Raw genomic sequence first — 17,767 nt, forward strand, 5'->3', positions numbered from 1 at the left:
GGTCATTAGAGAGCATATATGGTTAGTGTGTGGTCGTTTAACGTTGACCTGGGAAGCAGTTTTCGACTCCATGATCTAATCCTAAATAAGCTAGTATTCCATCTAATTGATAGTTCTACAGCAAAGAGCCTCCAATAGATTTGTTGTTTTGTTTATTTAATGTAAAATATGTTATTATATTGCACTGAATTGTGAATGTTTTATTCAGATATTATAATTCATATTTGTAAAACTGACTGAGCCTGCTGTCCAGCCAAAGTCTAACGAAATGTAGGCCTATGTCTAACGACATTTTAAACACAAAACAAAGAGCTGACGATTGCCTTAACAGACCTCCATGGACGACGTTTCTCCGTAATAATGAAGTTATTGGAGTCTCTACTTGCAGAGGTTGCTCTTCAATGACACGTTTTCTCCCGGATTGCGAAATGTACGAGCGGCAACCGGGAATCTCGTGTCAGCTAAGAATGACGTCACTAACCACAACAGAAATATGCCTGTGCTCATGGCTGAAATGCAGTGCGGCCTGTTACCACGTTCGAACATCCACTTCAACAACACTAATTAATTTTTGCTCATTTTTTGAATGTTCTCTTTTTTTCCTTAGCTGTCTCTAATCACGTTTTTAATATATTAAAACGATGTATTTTCTCTTACAATATTGCATCACTTGTTACATAATTTGTTTATATTGTGAATAAAAAATGTGTTGCAAACAAAAAAAGTTGTGTCTCTTGGATTAAGCGTGTATCGTTTTATCCCAGCAGCAGGGGGCGCTGTTTAGCTCACAGCATGTCGCCTACAAAGAAATAGATCCCCGGGAAACAATATCTGCATGTAGGTAGTTCCGCTTAGAAATACAGCAGCCAATGCAGTCTTTTGAAGCTGGTAAGGGGTCGATTGGTGATCAATCGGAGGGGTGCAGGAACGCGTGGACTCGCTTGTTTGGAACCATAACAGCCATCTACATCCGTAACGGCTGATACATCGTGTTACGAGCAGCCTGTGATTGCACTCAATCCCGACGTGCTGACTTGTTCAGTGTTTAATGTGGACGTGATGGAGAAAATCGAGGAGTCGTCGCCTCTCCGGATCACCCCAACCGTGCAGGCGCTGAGCTTTGCGCTGCGGGGGAAGCGTCCCAATGCTCCGGGTGCCCACAGCGGTCGGGGTCTGGGCGATGGGGACAAATCTGGGGGCGAACCGGCGGACAAGCTGTGGTTCAAGGAGAGCAGCGCCAAAAACCTACGGAACCGAGATTTCCTATCGCCGACCACGATGCTCAACACGCTGTATGCTGACGGACAGGTTGGTGTCATGACTCGTCCGTTGTAATTCAGCATTACATTTAAGTTTGATTTGATGCATGTTTACAATGCTATTGGGGGCAAATGTTTGTCAAGTTGGGAATGCGTCGATTTATAACATCTTGAGTTGACAGCACGGGACGACACCACTGTTGACATCTAGACACGTGACTGTCTCCCTCCCCCCTCTCTCATTTGACGTCTTACAATCTTGGCCAGGACACGCGAATGACGAATTAAAGTCCTCTAATAAGGTTCCCAATGATGCATAACAGGAAAGTAAAGCGACGGTTATTGAGTCTCCATTGTTGACTTTAGGAGCGTTGACATTGCATATCACGCCCGGCCGAACAGCGCCCGCCCGCGGCATCAATTATAGACCCCTGGATGACGGCTCCAATATGGGTCAGAATAACACGCACCCCTGCAAGGCAGACAAGTGGAGTAAAAGTGGTGGTTGATTAGTATTTCGTCTGTTCTAACTCGAAATTGACTACATTTTCTATATAGCCTAGAATCTAGATGATGTGAGGTTATGTAGGAGTTGATTGCCTGGTTCTGTGTAGGCCTATATGTAGGTTTGACCTATTCAAGCCAACCACAATGTTTTCTCAAGCGAACATAACTATAATGTGCCTGTCTTTTAGCCTTGGTGTGCCCCCCACCCCTTTTAAAACAGATAATTCTGTATACACTACACTTTACCTTTGAAGCCTGGACTATAATTATATTGACCTGCCATCAAATTCTCTGTTAAAAACGGCACAAACTGTGCAGTCTTATGTCATGCTCGTATCTCATCATGATTACTCTAGTGAGTAATGAAGAGAGCATTTCCCCCCAATCATAGCTGATGGATGGCTATTTCAGCTCAACTTGTAAAGCCCACCAACTGATGAATGGGTTTTAATACTTTCAGTCTGTACAATGTTTGAACCAAAACACATCCATCTTTCATGTATTCTTTAGTCACCGCTTTCTTTTTATTTATTTTAATTTGTATGATTTATTTGAGCATTTTTATGCTTATTATAGAGTAATATATAGAGGAAAGGAAGGGAGATAGAGGGGAGGACATGCAGCAAATGACCACGGGCAGGATTCGAACCCAGGTTGCTGCGATGAGGACTGAGCCTTAATGGTACGCACTCTGCCCAGCGCCCCCCCACTGCTTTCTTGTTTTGAACAAGCCAAGGCATTGGTAATACAAGGTCATAGCATGTAGGTTTCAGTGTACCAGGGACTTATAACTCTCACTGACACATTCCCCCTTTGTCCGACCTCACACCACCGCCACCTCCGCCTGCAGCACCCACCTACACAGAGAGGACGAGGGGGAACTTATTGAAACAGGCACCCATATCTCTGCTCCCTCTTCGTCGCTCCTCCCTCCCCCCAGGTACCCCCCACGGTCATGTCCCGGGTGCTCTCCCTGCGCGGCGGCGGGGTCCTGCCCCTGGCGGGGGGCGAGGTGATGGGGGAGGGGCTGCGGCTGAGGGTGGACCGTGCGGCGTCCTTCGGGGCCGTCCTGGCGGGCGGGGCCGGCGAGTACATGAAGCCCTCGGTGCAGAGGCAGGGCCGTGTGGTCATCAACTGCCCCGCGCTGCACCCCAAGCACCCCAGCGGCCCCTCCCCCGCCACGCTGACGCTGGGCCAGCTGAGGACCGTGCTGGTGGCCGACCACACGGGGGCGCTGTTGAGAAGACAAGGGTGAGTTGGAGGCTGGATGATACTACTATACTACTATACTACTAGACTGACTCATGATGATTATGATACTAACGGAAAGAGGCAAGGCAGCAAGGTGACAGGGCTGCAAGGTGGCAAGGTATCAAGGTGACAAGATAGCTAGTTAACCAGGCAGCAAGGTAACCAGGTGACAAAGCAGCAAGGTGAAAGGTCAGCAATTTGACACGTTGTCCAGTGGACAAGGTAGCAAGGTGACAAGGTGTCAAAGGGGACAAGGTATCAAGGTGACAATGCGGCAAGGGTAAAAAGCAGCAAGTTCTCAAGGTGGCAAGGCAGCAAGGGGACGTGGTAGCATGGACCCAAGGCAGCAAGGGGACGGGTTGGCATGGGCCCAAGGCAGCACTCTGACTAGGTGACTAGGTGTCATCCGAGGTCACAAGCCTCTGGTCTCTGGTTCCTCCCGGGCTCCAGGTTCAGCGTGTCCTACTGCCCCGTGCTGCCCGAGGGAAGTGACATCATGGCCTTCCTCCACATGCTGGGCGTGGATTGGCCGACGGCGCCGGCCAGCTGGAGCGGCGCGGAGCGGGAGGAGAAGCTGCAGGAGGCGCTGGCGGTCTCCCCCTACCGCGAGGAGGAGGAGGAGGAGAAGCCGGGCCAGAGGAGCAGTGGTGGGGGCGGGGGCGGGGGGAGCCGGACGGAGACGGAGGAGGAGGAGGAAGAGGAGGAGGAGGTAGAGGAGGAGGAGGAGGAGGACCAGGAGCAGCGGGGAGGAGAGAAGGACGGAGTGCTGAGGGTCAACCTGAAGAGGGTGTTCCAGGAGGAGGGGCTGGCGGGCTACGACCCCAGCCTGGGCACCTGCACAGGTGAGCAGAGGCCGTCCGCTCGTTCGTCTGCTTGTTCGGTCATTTGCTCGGTCTTTCGCTCTGTCTTTCGTTCACTCGATTATGCAGTTATTCGTTTAATTATTAATTCACCCATTCACTCATTCATTCAAGTGTTGTTTATTAATGACGGAACTCCATGTCATTGAATGTAAGGTCGTGCTGGGCACACAGTATAGAATAATTAGCCATATTTTCAGCAAAGCGCAGATTTGTTGATGGTTCTACTGATTTTTTGGTGTGGTGTGGGGTATGTTAAGAGTGGTAAGAGAGGTCCCATTGGGCCTCACTGAAATTGGAAATATTGAACATGTTTATGATTTACAATCCGATATCCTGTAGTGTAAGGGGAACCCCGACCACTGCCGAGGACTCTCTCAATTGATGGGCACATGGTAAAGACGATAGCCAACTTGGAGCCACGATAGCTTAGTGTTGTACCAAAAAATGTATAATGTAATCATAACAATTGATTTATGCAACGTGTTCAATCCGTTTTGAACAAACAGTCTCCACCACTTCGTCCAACGCATTCTCGTTTTTCGTTTACAATATTCCCAGAAAAAACGATTGCAAAAGCTAGCATAGCTAGTTTCTCCTGACCTTCGTCCGCCATGTTTGTTTACATTCAAACAACACATAACCCTAACAACCAAAGTCCTCATTTTCAAAACATGTAATCTTGCCGGGTGCTCTGTTGGCAAAATTGTTTCCTTCAACATTTAACTGGGTTGGTCATTAAGATTGTTGAAGGAAACAATTTTGCCAACAGAGCACCCGGCAGGATTACAGGTTTTGAAAATTAGGACTTTGGTTGTTGTGGAAGGAAATTGTGCGGGGTGCTTTGTTGGCAAAATTGTTTCCTTCAACAATGTTAATGATCAACACGGTTAAATGTATCTTAAACTATTGTTATGAGTGTGTTCTCGCACATTTTCTAAATTAGATTATCGTCTAGTGTGCCGCCACTACCCAGCATTGGCGAGAGCAGAGGGCGTGACGAGGATAGATAAGTTTTGTTGTTTATGTTACAGTTCAGCGAGACAGTGTGTCCCACTTGGCCCAGCTGGAGCATGCTGCAGCAGACTGCACGGTAACACACACTCACACACACAGTTTCTTTGGCCTGGTCTCTTGGAAAAAGATTCTGAATCTTGGTCCATGATTTCGGCACAAGTTTAAGGCAAACTGCAACAATTGCCCAGTGCAAGTGCAATGCTTCATGCTTTGCCTGTTTTGTCTAAAAAGGAAACCATGGCAACAGTGCTGCACGTGACGTCCTGTCAGGACGAGTTCCGTCAGCAACAGATAGCGATGTTGTGGAGAGCTTCAGGCGCCACGCACACACAGGTAACGCACACAAGTAACACAAAATGTAAAGCGAACATACAAAATTAATTTGTTCCCAGATTTCTCTACGTGTTGTTTCCTGATGTTGTTATTTTTGTTGTGTTTCCTCAGAGACATGTGGTGTGTGGGCCTGTGAAGACACCTGGCACCAACCTCACCGCTGCACAGTACCTCCAGTAAGACTTATAGTACAGTTTAATAGTTTAGTATGGTATGGAGTACAGTAGACTATAGTAGAGTATAGTGGTTGAATAGTCTACTGTACTGTATGTATAGTATGTACTATACATACTCTTCTGTACTATACTCTATTCCAGTGTTCTTTACTGTACTATACTCTATTTGACGGTAGAATGCTGTGCTATACTATATTCTACTGTACTGTAGTATACTCTATCCTACGGTATAATGATGTACTATACTCTATTTTACTGTACTGTACTGTACTATACTACTTCATCAGACGATATTCTACTGTTCATTACTATAATCAACTGTAGATTGCTTTGCTATACTATATTCGTCTCTACTGTACTATATACTACTGTGCTCTATTTTACTGAACTCTTATTGAATTCTACTGTACATTTTCTGACTTTACTCTGCTCCGATATTCTCTTCTCTACTGCCCTCTACTCTACTCTTCTTTTATAAGGATGGGTTTCTAGGAGACCGGTCATTTTTAGCCAGCCAACCCATTTTACGGAGACGTATCGTTTCCCTGAGACGTATAGCTTTATGGAGAGTTATGGTTATACTGTATAGACTGGTCATACTGAGGGGGGTGGGTGCTGAAATAGAGCCAAGAGTGAAAGACCTAGGTCGTTTCAGAGAAAGGGAAGGTTGTTTATTAGACAGATCTCTGAGGGTCGATAGGCTGCGACAGGAAGTTGTGTTTGTTAACGACGCCACTGACTTCCTGTTTCCTGCAGGCTGAGGAGAGGGCAGATGAAGGACGCCTCAGAGATGAAGTACGGGGACCAGGTGGAAGGTGTGTGTGTGTGAGAGACTATTTACTATTAAGTCATGATGCATTTCATCCAAAGTGACCTACAGTGATTTGTGCTTTAGATGCTAGAATGTTAGGAATGTTAGACATTCCTGGCACCTTTCACATAGTACAGTCTAGAGATGAACTAGTAATTACATCAATTCATCAATGTTATAATTCTAATTGAATTATATATGTAAAGATTCGACATGACACACAACTGATCACATAAACTGTGCTTTTTGTATATTTGTGAATTTGTGTACATGGGTGAGCAACCATTATGTGAGCAGTGTCTTCCTGGCTGAAGATTTTGCTACACATGGAGCTAATTCATGTGACATGTGAAATGTCACATGAAATGTCATTCCTCACCACAGGTCAGACATGGGATGACATCATCAGGGTCATGACCTCTGCCACCATCCGATTCGAGCTGCTGTCAACCGTGCACACCAGTCCTGTGAGTAAAGTGTGTATGTGTGTGTGTGTGTGTCAGTGCCATTCATCTCTGTTCCACCAACAGCAGGGGAGCTGTGCTATGATTGACGGCTGTCTCCACAGGTCACATTGGATGTCCAGAGGGAAGGGGGCGTGTCCACCAAGGGGCCGAGGGGCGGGGTCTTTGTGATGTATAACTGTGCCAGACTGCACACACTGTTTGACAGCTATGAGCGGGGCGTGGAGAAAGGTGAGGAGTGGTGTTTCATGCACACACACACGCACACGCAGACGAAAGCTACTAGGTTCGATCACTGGTATTTACATCCTACTTGTACCCTACTGTCTCTGAATGCTCACTAAGACACTTTAGTCGGCCAAATGATGGTAAACATTGTTCTCCTGCTTTCCTGTGCTTCACTCTGTGGCCTCTAGGGGGCAGTGTGGACATGAGGTAATTGATAGTTTCTGATTTTTTTTCTTTTCTTTTCTGCAGGACTGTATCCAGAGATACCAGAAGCATCACAGCTCGATTTCTCTGCTCTGAAAGAAGAGGTACTCCAACTCTTTGCTTCTTTGCCTCAAAATCTCTGGTTGTGTTGTATTCACCATTATTTATTTATTTGTTGTCATTGTTGTTTTGTTTGTCTGTTGTTTTCATACCAGGATGTCACGCTTATCATCTCCCATTTTCTTTGTGTTTTATTGACAGGGTGAGTGGCTTCTCCTCTTCAATTACCTCATCCCATTCTCTGAGCTCCTGGACCAATCGGGACAGTCTTTGGACTGTGAGGGGGGAGGGGCCAGAGTTAACATTAAGACTGAGCAGGTCAGTGGAAGATGGACATGGACATTATAGCCAAAGTTAATCCACATCATTTGTTGTGGGGAAGAACACCACTTTCTTTTCATCTTAACCTTGTTGTCTCTACTAGGTTATTGATGAGGGTTATTGATTTGAACTATTGATGACCTGTGTGTCCATCAGGTGTGCAAGTTCCTGGTGTCCCTGAGTAAAGACTTCAGCTCGTACTACAACAGAGTCCACGTACTTGGGGTGAGTCTTCTACTGTCCCTGCATAAGGCCACTAGGAAAGATATAACGTCATTCTAAACATTTAATGAACTGATGAACCATTCAACCAGAAATCCGAATGATACAAATACATTAAAGGGTGATGCATCATTCCTGTCTGTTCCTTCAAGTCATTCCTATGTAAAAGAATTATACAATGCAGAGTAAAGATTGATTTCGGAACATTTAAAAAAAAAAACTTTAGTGTCTTGGATTGTTTTTCTGCTGCGGAGGGAGAGGTCGTCTTTGGCAGAGACCGGTTGTGTGGAAGAAAATAAGCGAAGAGCAACTCAACTGTTTTCATCATTTTAACCTTGATTTGTAGCTCACGCTGATTGACCTGAGTTGTTTGATATCGGTTTCTGTGATTCCTCTCCCTCCAGGAGCCCCTGCCTCACCTCTTCAACCAGATGCTGTGTCGTCTGCGGATGTTGCGGGCGCTGACTGATCTCTACCACAGTGCATTGGAGACCCTGCACCTCCCCCCTATTAGGCAGCTATAGCCTACCCCATACAGCCCTGAGCAGAGCAGTATCTGGCAACTACTATTACTACTACTTCCACTACGACACTCTTCTCGTCTGTAAGTGAACAATTTATCTTTTAGGTTAGCGTTTGACACCCCATCACCAAGAAGATGAATCAATATGATTTCCTTTTGCCCTCAAACTATACCCACCTAGATGACACACTGCCACCTAATAAAGCACTCATAAAATGTTGGCTCCCAAGAGTCCCAAAGTACGGTGCGGTTTATGTTGTCTGTCTTAGCCCCCCAGCTGCCTGAAAGATATTACTTCTGCCACTTATTGCCAAATATTAAAGCGTTTTAACAAATATGAGGCCAAGTTTTGCAGTTTTTAAAGACCATTATGTGTCTCGATTTTATTATGCTAGCCCTTAATTACCCCTCACCAATTCATTAAACCTCTTCACCCTCTATGCACAATTTGTTGTTTCCACCTGACTATTCCCCCAGCAGGCTAGCATGCTAAAGCAGACCTAGTCAGCATTCAATACTGCCCACCCACCTATAGCTTAGCTTCCTAGCACCTTGCTATCGTTAGCTCGCCTAGAGTGAACCTGGTTTTGTCTTGAGCATTGTCAAACTCCAAATTCAACTATTTTATTCACTCCCCATTTAGCATTAATGTATAACATTTTAGGAGAAATAAGAGGATTCTTTAAGTGTTATCTGATACCCACGAACCATTTCCCTAGCTTTTCCACACAAGATAGAAGTTTACCTTGTATTTGAGGATGACCTACATATATATATATATTAGAAATATTTATTGTTGGTTTTAAAATAATTGTACAGAATTTTGCTTATTTAAGTCTTAATGCTCTATACCTTGAGATAATTCTATTCACGTAATCTCCTTTTGCTGTGGTCAAACAATTGCCAAATGTTTTTTGCTATGAAGCTTGTTTGTATCATGAATCCAATGGGGTTTTACACATGATTGAAAGGTAGTCACGATTAAAGACCAGTTTTGTGGGAAATGTGCCATATTGGTAGAGAAATGCATGAATTTGGCATGAGGAGAATATGAATATATTAAGCCTTGTCTCCCAAAATGTGACTTTAAGCTGTTGGTTTGGGTTTTGTTAAGTTCTCTAAAAGTGTATTACAGTTTAAGCTGTTGAAGTGTCCTATTTACCTTCTTTTTTTTTTTAAACATGCACATTCTATGATTTCTCAGAGAAGATGCCTTTTTGTGGCACAAGAGTCTTTCTTTGTGTATCCATGTCTGCCAATCTCTGACGTCAATCTCTGAAATCTCTTACTTTGAATGGTGCTCTCTCTGTAGAAAAAAAGGACTTTAGATTGGAGGGTATTTTCAGTGGAGGAAAGGAATGTTCTGGTAACAGTTTGGTAGTGTTATCTCCTATACCCTGTTCCTTACAATGTGCTGGATGCTATTATGAATACAGGGTAGAGAATGAAGTGGTCATTCTCGCTGCTCGTTGTACTGCATGCATCTTATAAATATGTTAGGCTGAACACCCCGCATGCATCGCAGAACAGTCCTACAGACAGACACAGTCCTACAGACAGACAGACAGACAGACACTCTTCAGGATACTGCTGTTTACTTCACAGGTTTTGCCAAAACAGCAGAGTGCATTCAAATAACCAGGATGTCTGCCAATTGAAAAGCTATGTGAACATTTTGTAGTACAGAATTATGTTGTTGTTGCCTATCTGAAAAAAATACCCCTCATGAATATCTGAGCCTTGAGTTGATGAAGTTGACTGTATATTGTTGTACTCTTTATAAAAATAGGAGCAGCACCTTTACATTGAATAATGCCCACACTTGCAACATCGATGAACTCATTCAACACTTGATGGCATCTCCCTAACGTGTAAAGGACCAGTAAACACATTTCCACATCTATGTTGGTGACTTTGTTTTCATTGTTCCCTAATGTGGTTCATAACAGGTTAACTTGCAACCAGGTAGCTTTCATCCTGAATCGAAAGTATATATCTACGTTGTGACCAGTTTTCAGATTCCAGCCTGGAGGAATTCCAAATAAGAGGAAAAATATACAAACCTTTTATTGATCGCTTTGCTCTCAAAATGTATAATTTCCTAGACCATAAGCCCTCCTCCTTTTTAGTTTCTGAATCTTTTTATGCTGCAGATCACTCGGTATCCATGCAGCATAGTTTCCAAGCTGGTACTTTTTAAACTAAATATTTGAATCCCTTTTCAGTATTTTTTTCAAACACAGTCCACCAACTGATGTTGTTCGTACTGGACCCCCACCCAGCTTGTACGACCTGCATAAACTGGGCTCCTGTTATTCTTTCACGAAAAACGATTCTTTCCTACAATTGTATGAAAAAAAGGTTATCAACATACACACTTTACACTTTAATTTCAATATAATCAATACTGAAAAGCTGTTGCTCTATATTTTCTCATTTATTTGGGAAAAATGTGGGCCCTAAGAAGTAGGCTATCTGCCGCCCTGCATATCTCCTCTCCTCCGGCTACGAGTGACTTTATCTTTTGCACAGATCTGTATGACGCCTAGATCAGGCCTTTTCCCCCTGCCACAGCGATAAGCAGGCCTATCTCCACACACAGACTGCACCGTTGGACAGACATGAACTCTGACCCTCTGATGCTCTATAGATAGATTTTATCTTGTACTCTGTCCCTCCCCCCGAGGCCATGAACACACACGCTGGGTTCTCTCCCCCGGTTTCTGGTTTTGACGTTAATGTAGCATTAGTACGTAGAACTACCTTCCAGTATGAACCCGGGTAGGCTACGATACAGTACGTCATGTTTTGGGTGAGGACAATTCAAGCGTTAGGAAATTTAAAAAAAAGTCGAACCGTGTATTTGCAATGCTTTTCACTTAAAACTCTTAAAACTTGTGATGCTGAACAAGCTGCTGTAGTAGCGGTAGCATCAACAAAACAACGGAATGCTGCTCTCTCTTTATAGTCTCCTGGGTCTACCTTCCCATGTCATCCAGGCGTGCTGTTACCCAGAATGCACCAGCCTACAGATCAGGTGAACAGCTGTGAAGCCAAGCACTGAATCTTTCTTGTACAGGCACAGTTGATTATGATAAGAGTTGAATAGACTATCTCTAGGGAAGTAATTCAGTTCATTATTGATGTTCAGTGATGTCACGTATGGTGCATCAGAATAGAACCAGTACATATGATGTCATATGATTTTGATGTAATGTTTTGCTTATATATGTCTAATATTATAACTAACTAAGCCATGTCCATAACTAAACCAAGACAATGTGAACCAACCCAACATGCAATGCTACAAAATATACAAACAAAACATAAGCAGGAATACCAACACTATTAAAATAAATGCCATTAGACATAGTCATCTTACATTTATGTTGAGATCAGATGTGTGTGTGTGTGTGTGTGTGTGTGTGTGTGTGTGTGTGTGTGTGTGTGTGTGTGTGTGTGTGTGTGTGTGTGTGTGTGTGTGTGTGTGTGTGTGTGTGTGTGTGTGTGTGTGTCTCCATCTGAAAGGTGAACAAGAGGTCACTGTTGGATGTTCTCATTTGAGGAGTCATCTGGATGTGCTCACAGTGTTGGACAGGGACCACAGCTCTGTGTGTGTGTGTGTGTGTGTGTGTGTGTTTAATCTCCATTGATGTTGCTTTCTATTTGATGTGATGATCATCAAACTGAACTGCGGAAAATGTATTCATCGTGCCAATTATTCTTCATATTTTAAAGAAAGTGACTGTGTGCGCTTGTGCCTGCGTGCGTGTGCCTGGGTGTGCGTGTGCCTGGGTGTCCGTGTGCGTCTGTGTCCGCATCGGTCTGCGTCTGCGTCCGCGTCCGCGTGTGATTACATACACACACGTCCAAAGTGTGTGTCCTAGGCATGGGCGATTCGCGGGCGATTCGCGAACGATTCGGTCAGAACAAATCCCGAAGATGAACGACGAGAACTGAATCCCAAAACAAGAGAGCTGATTTTTTTTTATTTTTTTTTACATAAAACAAAAATATGGTCACGTAAATTAAATAAACAAACGAACAGAGCTTCGTCTCTCCTCGACTTTATATGGATTGAGTCTAAAACGTTCTCATGGTGGTTGAGGCAGCTTGGGCTATTCTTCTTAAAACCACACACGTGTAATGCTCGAGCGGCGTCGTAGGCTAATGCTACATAAATTTGCTGTTTTCCAGCCACCTTTACCGTCTGAGACCTTCTGGTGTTTTAAAAGGCTCCATTTGCGGGCGTCCTTCATATTTAAAAGCAAAGGCCAGACACTTGAGATTCCCTGCCAAATGACGTTAGAACGAACGAATCAAACAAACGACTTGTGATAGTGAAAGGAACTGAAAGAACTGATTCCCGGAAAATAATCGCCCATACCTAGACTGTGTCCCTTTATTAAAAGTAGGACACGGGTGCGTGGGCATGTGTCCAGTTATAAAATTAGGCCAGTGTGTGTTTGTGTGTGTGTGTGTGTGTGTGTGTGTGTGTGTGTGTGTGTGTGTGTGTGTGTGTGTGTGTGTGTGTGTGTGTGTGTGTGTGTGTGTGTGTGTGTGTGTGTGTGTATAAACAACACATACTCACACCTATCTGGCGCATGTGTGGCTACTATGTACATTTGTCACTCGGGTCCTCTGGATCGGAGAAATCCCAGAGTCTCTCTGCTCGCGAGGGCCACACTAATCAAACGGACAGCTTGGCCTACCAACGAGGTCAGCCCGCCCTGTTGACGTCTTTCAGTGCAGTACACCAAGTTCACCAAACGGGGGCGGTCTCTCGACGTGATTTTCTTTTTCAACAAATGATGGTTCAGCCCAACCTGCGTCTCACGCTGAAAGACAAAAATTGCAGGTAATTGGATTTTTGGAGTATTCTCAATGAATTGGATTACTTTTGATGCATATAAATCATCATTTTAAAATTGAATTAAATGTTTTGCTTTTAAAGTAATAGTTCAGTAGTTTTTATACATAATAATATAATATAATCATGATGTAAAATCATTTGTAAAAAACGAACTAATTTAAAACACATATTTTATCTCACTTGACACAGATCAGTCTTCTAAGGACAACGTTTTTTTTTCCTCCCTCTTTTCTATTCAGTCTCTCTTTTTTGCTGGCTGGTGCCTTTGGGCCTTCTCTATTCACATGCCCAGCCAATCAGAACGTCCTATCTCACAGATCCATGTTCAGATGTCAATCAACCCCCCCTCAGGCGCCGGGCCCGGGCTGCAAGGAGACAATAGAGGCGAGAGAGGTAGAGCGACATAGAGGAGATGGAGAGAGAGCGAGGAGATGCAGACATGAAAGTGGGTAAAACACACACACACACACACACACACAGTAGGATGTAAGAAAGAGAGGTGGGGTGAGGGAAGGGGGAGTACAGAGTAATCGCTGAGAGCAAATTTAGAGCATTGAAGAGGATGAATGAATCGGGTCAGGGACGCCCCTGAGTAGAGAGAGAGAGGGGGGGGGGAGAAGGGAGGGAGAGACAAAATGATGGCAAGGGACCTATAGAGGGCAAGGGAGATAGAGGTAGAGAGACAGAGAGTGAGAGCGAGTGGGCAGACTGGGAGAGAGTTGGGGGGGGGGGGGAGAACAAATGAGAAATGGAGCAAAACAGAAAGAGAGAGAGAGAGAGAGAGCAGAATGAGCTCACCACACAGACAGAAGAACAGCGAGAGAGAGAAATGGTGATGTGTGACTAATGGGAATACAGGAGAAGGAAGAAAGAAAGCAACAGGGTTAGAGAAAGGGGTCGTTTTTTCTTCAGGTGTTAGGTGTCACGGGCCATAAGAAGATGGGTGATGGATGGATGGACGATGGTTGATGGATGGTGGATGGTGTGTACTGCTTCAGATAACGTGGATCGACTAGAGTGATGGGGACAGTGAAAATACACTTTAGTGTGTTGTCTAGCTGAGAACACACACACACACACACACACACACACACACACACACACACACCGACTTTACTCTCTATCTCTCTCTCTCCCCCTATCTTGATGGTTCCCTCCATCCATATAAAGTTGTCTCATAGACCCTTTGCCATTCCTCCATTAAAACGATCCACCCTGCAGTAGTATCTACCTCTCCATCTTAATCTGCCAGGAGTGTGTGGAGCAAGGCCGAGCCGGTCCACTGCAGGTCCATACGTTCCCAGTGAGCAGTGTGTTGTATTGTACAAGTGTGTTATCACTCCAACAGTACAATAACAGAACGATGCTGACCCACTCACAACCACTTCTACTGCACTGGTTGTCCAGAAGACAAATGGAGTTTCTTTCTCCCCTGTTGTGCTGTTCCTCAGTGGGAATGATGTTGGTCCACACTGTGTGTGTGTGTGTGTGTGTGTGTGTGTGTGTGTGTGTGTGTGTGTGCGTGTGCGTGTGCGTGCGCATGCGCGCTCCCGCACCCGTCGCCATGTGAACATGTGTGTCTACCTCTATGAGGGAGTGAGATCAAAAAGATGAAAGAGAAATTAATACCTCAATATGGTGGGCCTTGAAACATTTACACCCATATTTATCTCCACAGCAGGGCCCACAGAGAGTGCACCCTGCTGTGGTGCCCCCTCCTCCCACCACCTCCTCCCCCACCCAGCCAAATAACATCCGCCCATCTGGAAACACACTCCAGACTGACTTGAATACAACGTGTGTGTGTGAGTGTGAGTGAGTGAGTGTCGACAAGGGGAATGAAATTAAATGGAATACATTACGATTCTCGGCACAGGCCAATTGTTGAGAACCCTGTTCATTTTCTGAGGCTCAGGATCGAGGTGTGTGTGTGTGTGTGTGTGTGTGTGTGTGTGTGTGTGTGTGTGTGTGTGTGTGTGTGTGTGTGTGTGTGTGTGTGTGTGTGTGTGTGTGTGGTGACCTATGAGTGTATGATGATACATGTCATAAATACTCTCAGAAAGTACAAACGTTTCTATTTTGGTCTGACTTTAAAATACTAATGTGTAAGATTTAGCTCCTCCCAGTTAGAACAACACCATTCTGTCCACTCTAATTGGCTGTGCAACTGTGTGACACTAACTAGCGTAGCTCGGCTGGCTGGGTGGCTGAGCAGGAGGTGTTTGGGGAGCGGCGATCATAAGAGTTTTGTAGACAAAGAGAGAGGTGCAGCATTTTTTTGTTGTAGAATATATCAGTTATGGGATGTGATTTTATTTATAGCATTATTGAAATCACTCAGCAATCAGCAGAGTAATCAGCAATTAGTGTTATTATAGTATTATAGTAGCATTATTTTAAGCTACAAGCTAGTTGAAATGGTACACATTGTAGGACTTTAAACACAGTCATTGCGGTATGCTTCACAATAAGAGCGTAGCAGATCTCTGAAGGTGGGCTGGAGGAGGGGAGGGCTGTCTGGGGGGGTCTGCATCGTATACATAACCTCCCTCCATCACAGCGGACCGGACGGAGACCTTTAATCTGATAAACAGCCGATGCAACAGCTGTCACTCAGGCTCTTATCTGCTCCCTCTACTTGACCTCTGACCTTCGTCCCTTGCTCTCCGACTCCTTCTCTCGCTCTTTCACCTGACCTCTTTCTCTGTCTTGTTCTCTCTTTTCTGTACTTCTCTCCTTCTCTCTTTTCTGTCTAACTCTTGTTCTCTCTTTTCTATATTTCTCTCCTCTCTTTTCTGTCTCACTCTTGTTCTCTCTTTGCTGTGTTTCTCTTGTTCTTTCTCTTTTCCCTCTTTCTCTGTTTCACTGACCTGTCTCCCTTTTCTCGCTGTCTCTCTGTCTACATATCTATTTTCCTCTTCCTGCCCTCATCTCTCTTTTCTGTAACTCCATCTCTCTCTCAACCATAAAGTCCCTGCTCCGTCTCTCCCTCTTAGTCCCTCTCTCTTTCCATTGCACATGACCTTTTCTTGCCTTTCTGCTCTTCATCCTTTAATCAGTCTCTCTCTCTATCTCGCCCTCCCAGCTTTCTCTCTCTCGCTCTCACCAGCTCTCTCTTTCTCACGTTCTCTCTCTCGCTCTCACCAGATCTCTCTCTCTCTCTCTCTCTCTGTCTCTCTCTTTCCACTCTCTCTCTTACTGACTCTCTGTCTCTCTCTCTCTGTCTCTGGCTCTCTCTCTGTCTCGCTCTCTCCCTGTCTCGCTCTCTCTCTCTGTCTCTCTCTCTCCCTGTCTCGCTCTCTCCCTGTCTGGCTCTCTCTCTGGCTCTCTCTCTCCCTATCTCTCTCTCTGTGTGTGTCTCTCTCTCTCTGTCTCTCTCTGTCTCTCTCTCTCTCTCTCTCTCTCTCTCTCTCTCTCTCTCTCTGGCTCTCTGTGTGTGTGTGTGTGTCTCTCTCTCTCTCTCTCTCTCTCTCTCTCTCTCTCTCTCTCTCTCTCTCTCTCTCTACCTCTCTCTCTGGCTCTATCACTCCATCTCTCTCTCTACCTCTCTCTCTCTGGCTCTATCCGGCTCTATCAGTCCGTCTCTCTCTCTGCCTCTCTGGCTCTATCCGGCTCTATCACTCCCGTCTCTCTCTCTACCTCTCTACCTCTCTCTCTCTCTCTCTCTCTCTCTCTCTCCTCTCTCTCTCTCTCCTCTCTCTCTCTCTCTCTCTCTCAAGCTTTATCGTTCCTTTCTATCTGTAAGCTCAGGGTCTGAGTGTCAATGTGTGTGTAAAAGTGAGCACACGCAGACACGGACACAACACAGACACAGACACAGACACACACGCAGACTGGGACACACACGCAGACACACACAGACACGCACACACACGCAGACACGGACACACGCAGACACGCACACACACACACACGCAGACACGCACACACACACACACGCAGACACGCACACACACACACACGCAGACATGCACACACAAACACACAAGCAGACACACACAGACACACAGACACACACGCAGACACACACAGACACTGACACACTCAAAGAAACGGACAGACACGCAGACAGGGACACACACAGACACGAGCGAACGCACAAGCGCACAAGCACACAGGCACGTACACCTACCTATTATTCCCATTTGCACATTTGCACATTTGCAGACTTTCCTCAGTTCTCTCTCCCTCCCCACTCACAGCCACACATGATTAGCCCAGGCAGTGTACCACACATACATTCTCTGTGTCAATAACACCAATGTTAGATTATCAACACACAAAAGCAGGTAAAAATCCATTTAGGAATGGTGGTGTTTTTATCCAGACTCTAGACTTCTTTGTCATACAATGTTACCTGGCATTGACACTCTTGTCACTGCGTCCTCTGTCTATCTCGCCCTCTCCCGCTTGCTCTTTCCAACACATACACGCACAACCACACACGCTCAACCTCACACGCACACGCGCACACACACACTTAATCTGTCATGCATATCGAGACGTGCATCCCTGATCCTGCGTAGTGACGGGCGGAGCAGCAGGGGGCACGGGTGGAGGGGGGGGGGGGGGCGGGCTGCTAAAGCCCCCCTGCTGTGCCACGACTCCTCTCATCTGGGTGTGTGTGTGTGTGTGTGTGTGTGTGTGTGTGTGTGTGT

At 45.4% G+C, this 17,767-nt stretch overlaps 1 protein-coding gene across 1 annotated transcript; it reads left to right on the forward strand.

Annotated features, from left to right (window-relative positions):
• Positions 1 to 912: 912 nt before the first annotated feature.
• Positions 913 to 10,066, forward strand: dalrd3 (DALR anticodon binding domain containing 3). The gene is made up of 13 exons (XM_084479273.1): positions 913 to 1,308; positions 2,707 to 3,017; positions 3,468 to 3,859; positions 4,912 to 4,970; positions 5,126 to 5,227; positions 5,339 to 5,403; positions 6,160 to 6,218; positions 6,599 to 6,681; positions 6,783 to 6,909; positions 7,156 to 7,214; positions 7,372 to 7,488; positions 7,648 to 7,716; positions 8,118 to 10,066. Exons 1-13 carry the CDS (start codon positions 1,060 to 1,062, stop codon positions 8,235 to 8,237), a joined length of 1,812 nt encoding a protein of 603 aa, XP_084335399.1. The 5' UTR covers positions 913 to 1,059; the 3' UTR covers positions 8,238 to 10,066.
• The last annotated feature ends 7,701 nt before the right edge of the window (positions 10,067 to 17,767 follow it).

The sequence above is a fragment of the Micromesistius poutassou genome (assembly GCF_964030765.1).
Source record: "Micromesistius poutassou genome assembly, chromosome: 15".
Classification (NCBI taxonomy): domain Eukaryota; kingdom Metazoa; phylum Chordata; class Actinopteri; order Gadiformes; family Gadidae; genus Micromesistius; species Micromesistius poutassou.

What these genes read in the sequence shown, in the direction of transcription:
- dalrd3 (XM_084479273.1), top strand. Translation starts at nt 1,060, where the DNA reads ATGGAGAAAATCGAGGAGTCGTCGCCTCTCCGGATCACCCCAACCGTG. An exon ending in CAGCCTGGGCACCTGCACAG is followed by an intron (nt 3,860 to 4,911) that starts GTGAGCAGAGGC and finishes TTTATGTTACAG; the next exon opens with TTCAGCGAGACAGTGTGTCC. An exon ending in ACAGAGTCCACGTACTTGGG is followed by an intron (nt 7,717 to 8,117) that starts GTGAGTCTTCTA and finishes CTCTCCCTCCAG; the next exon opens with GAGCCCCTGCCTCACCTCTT.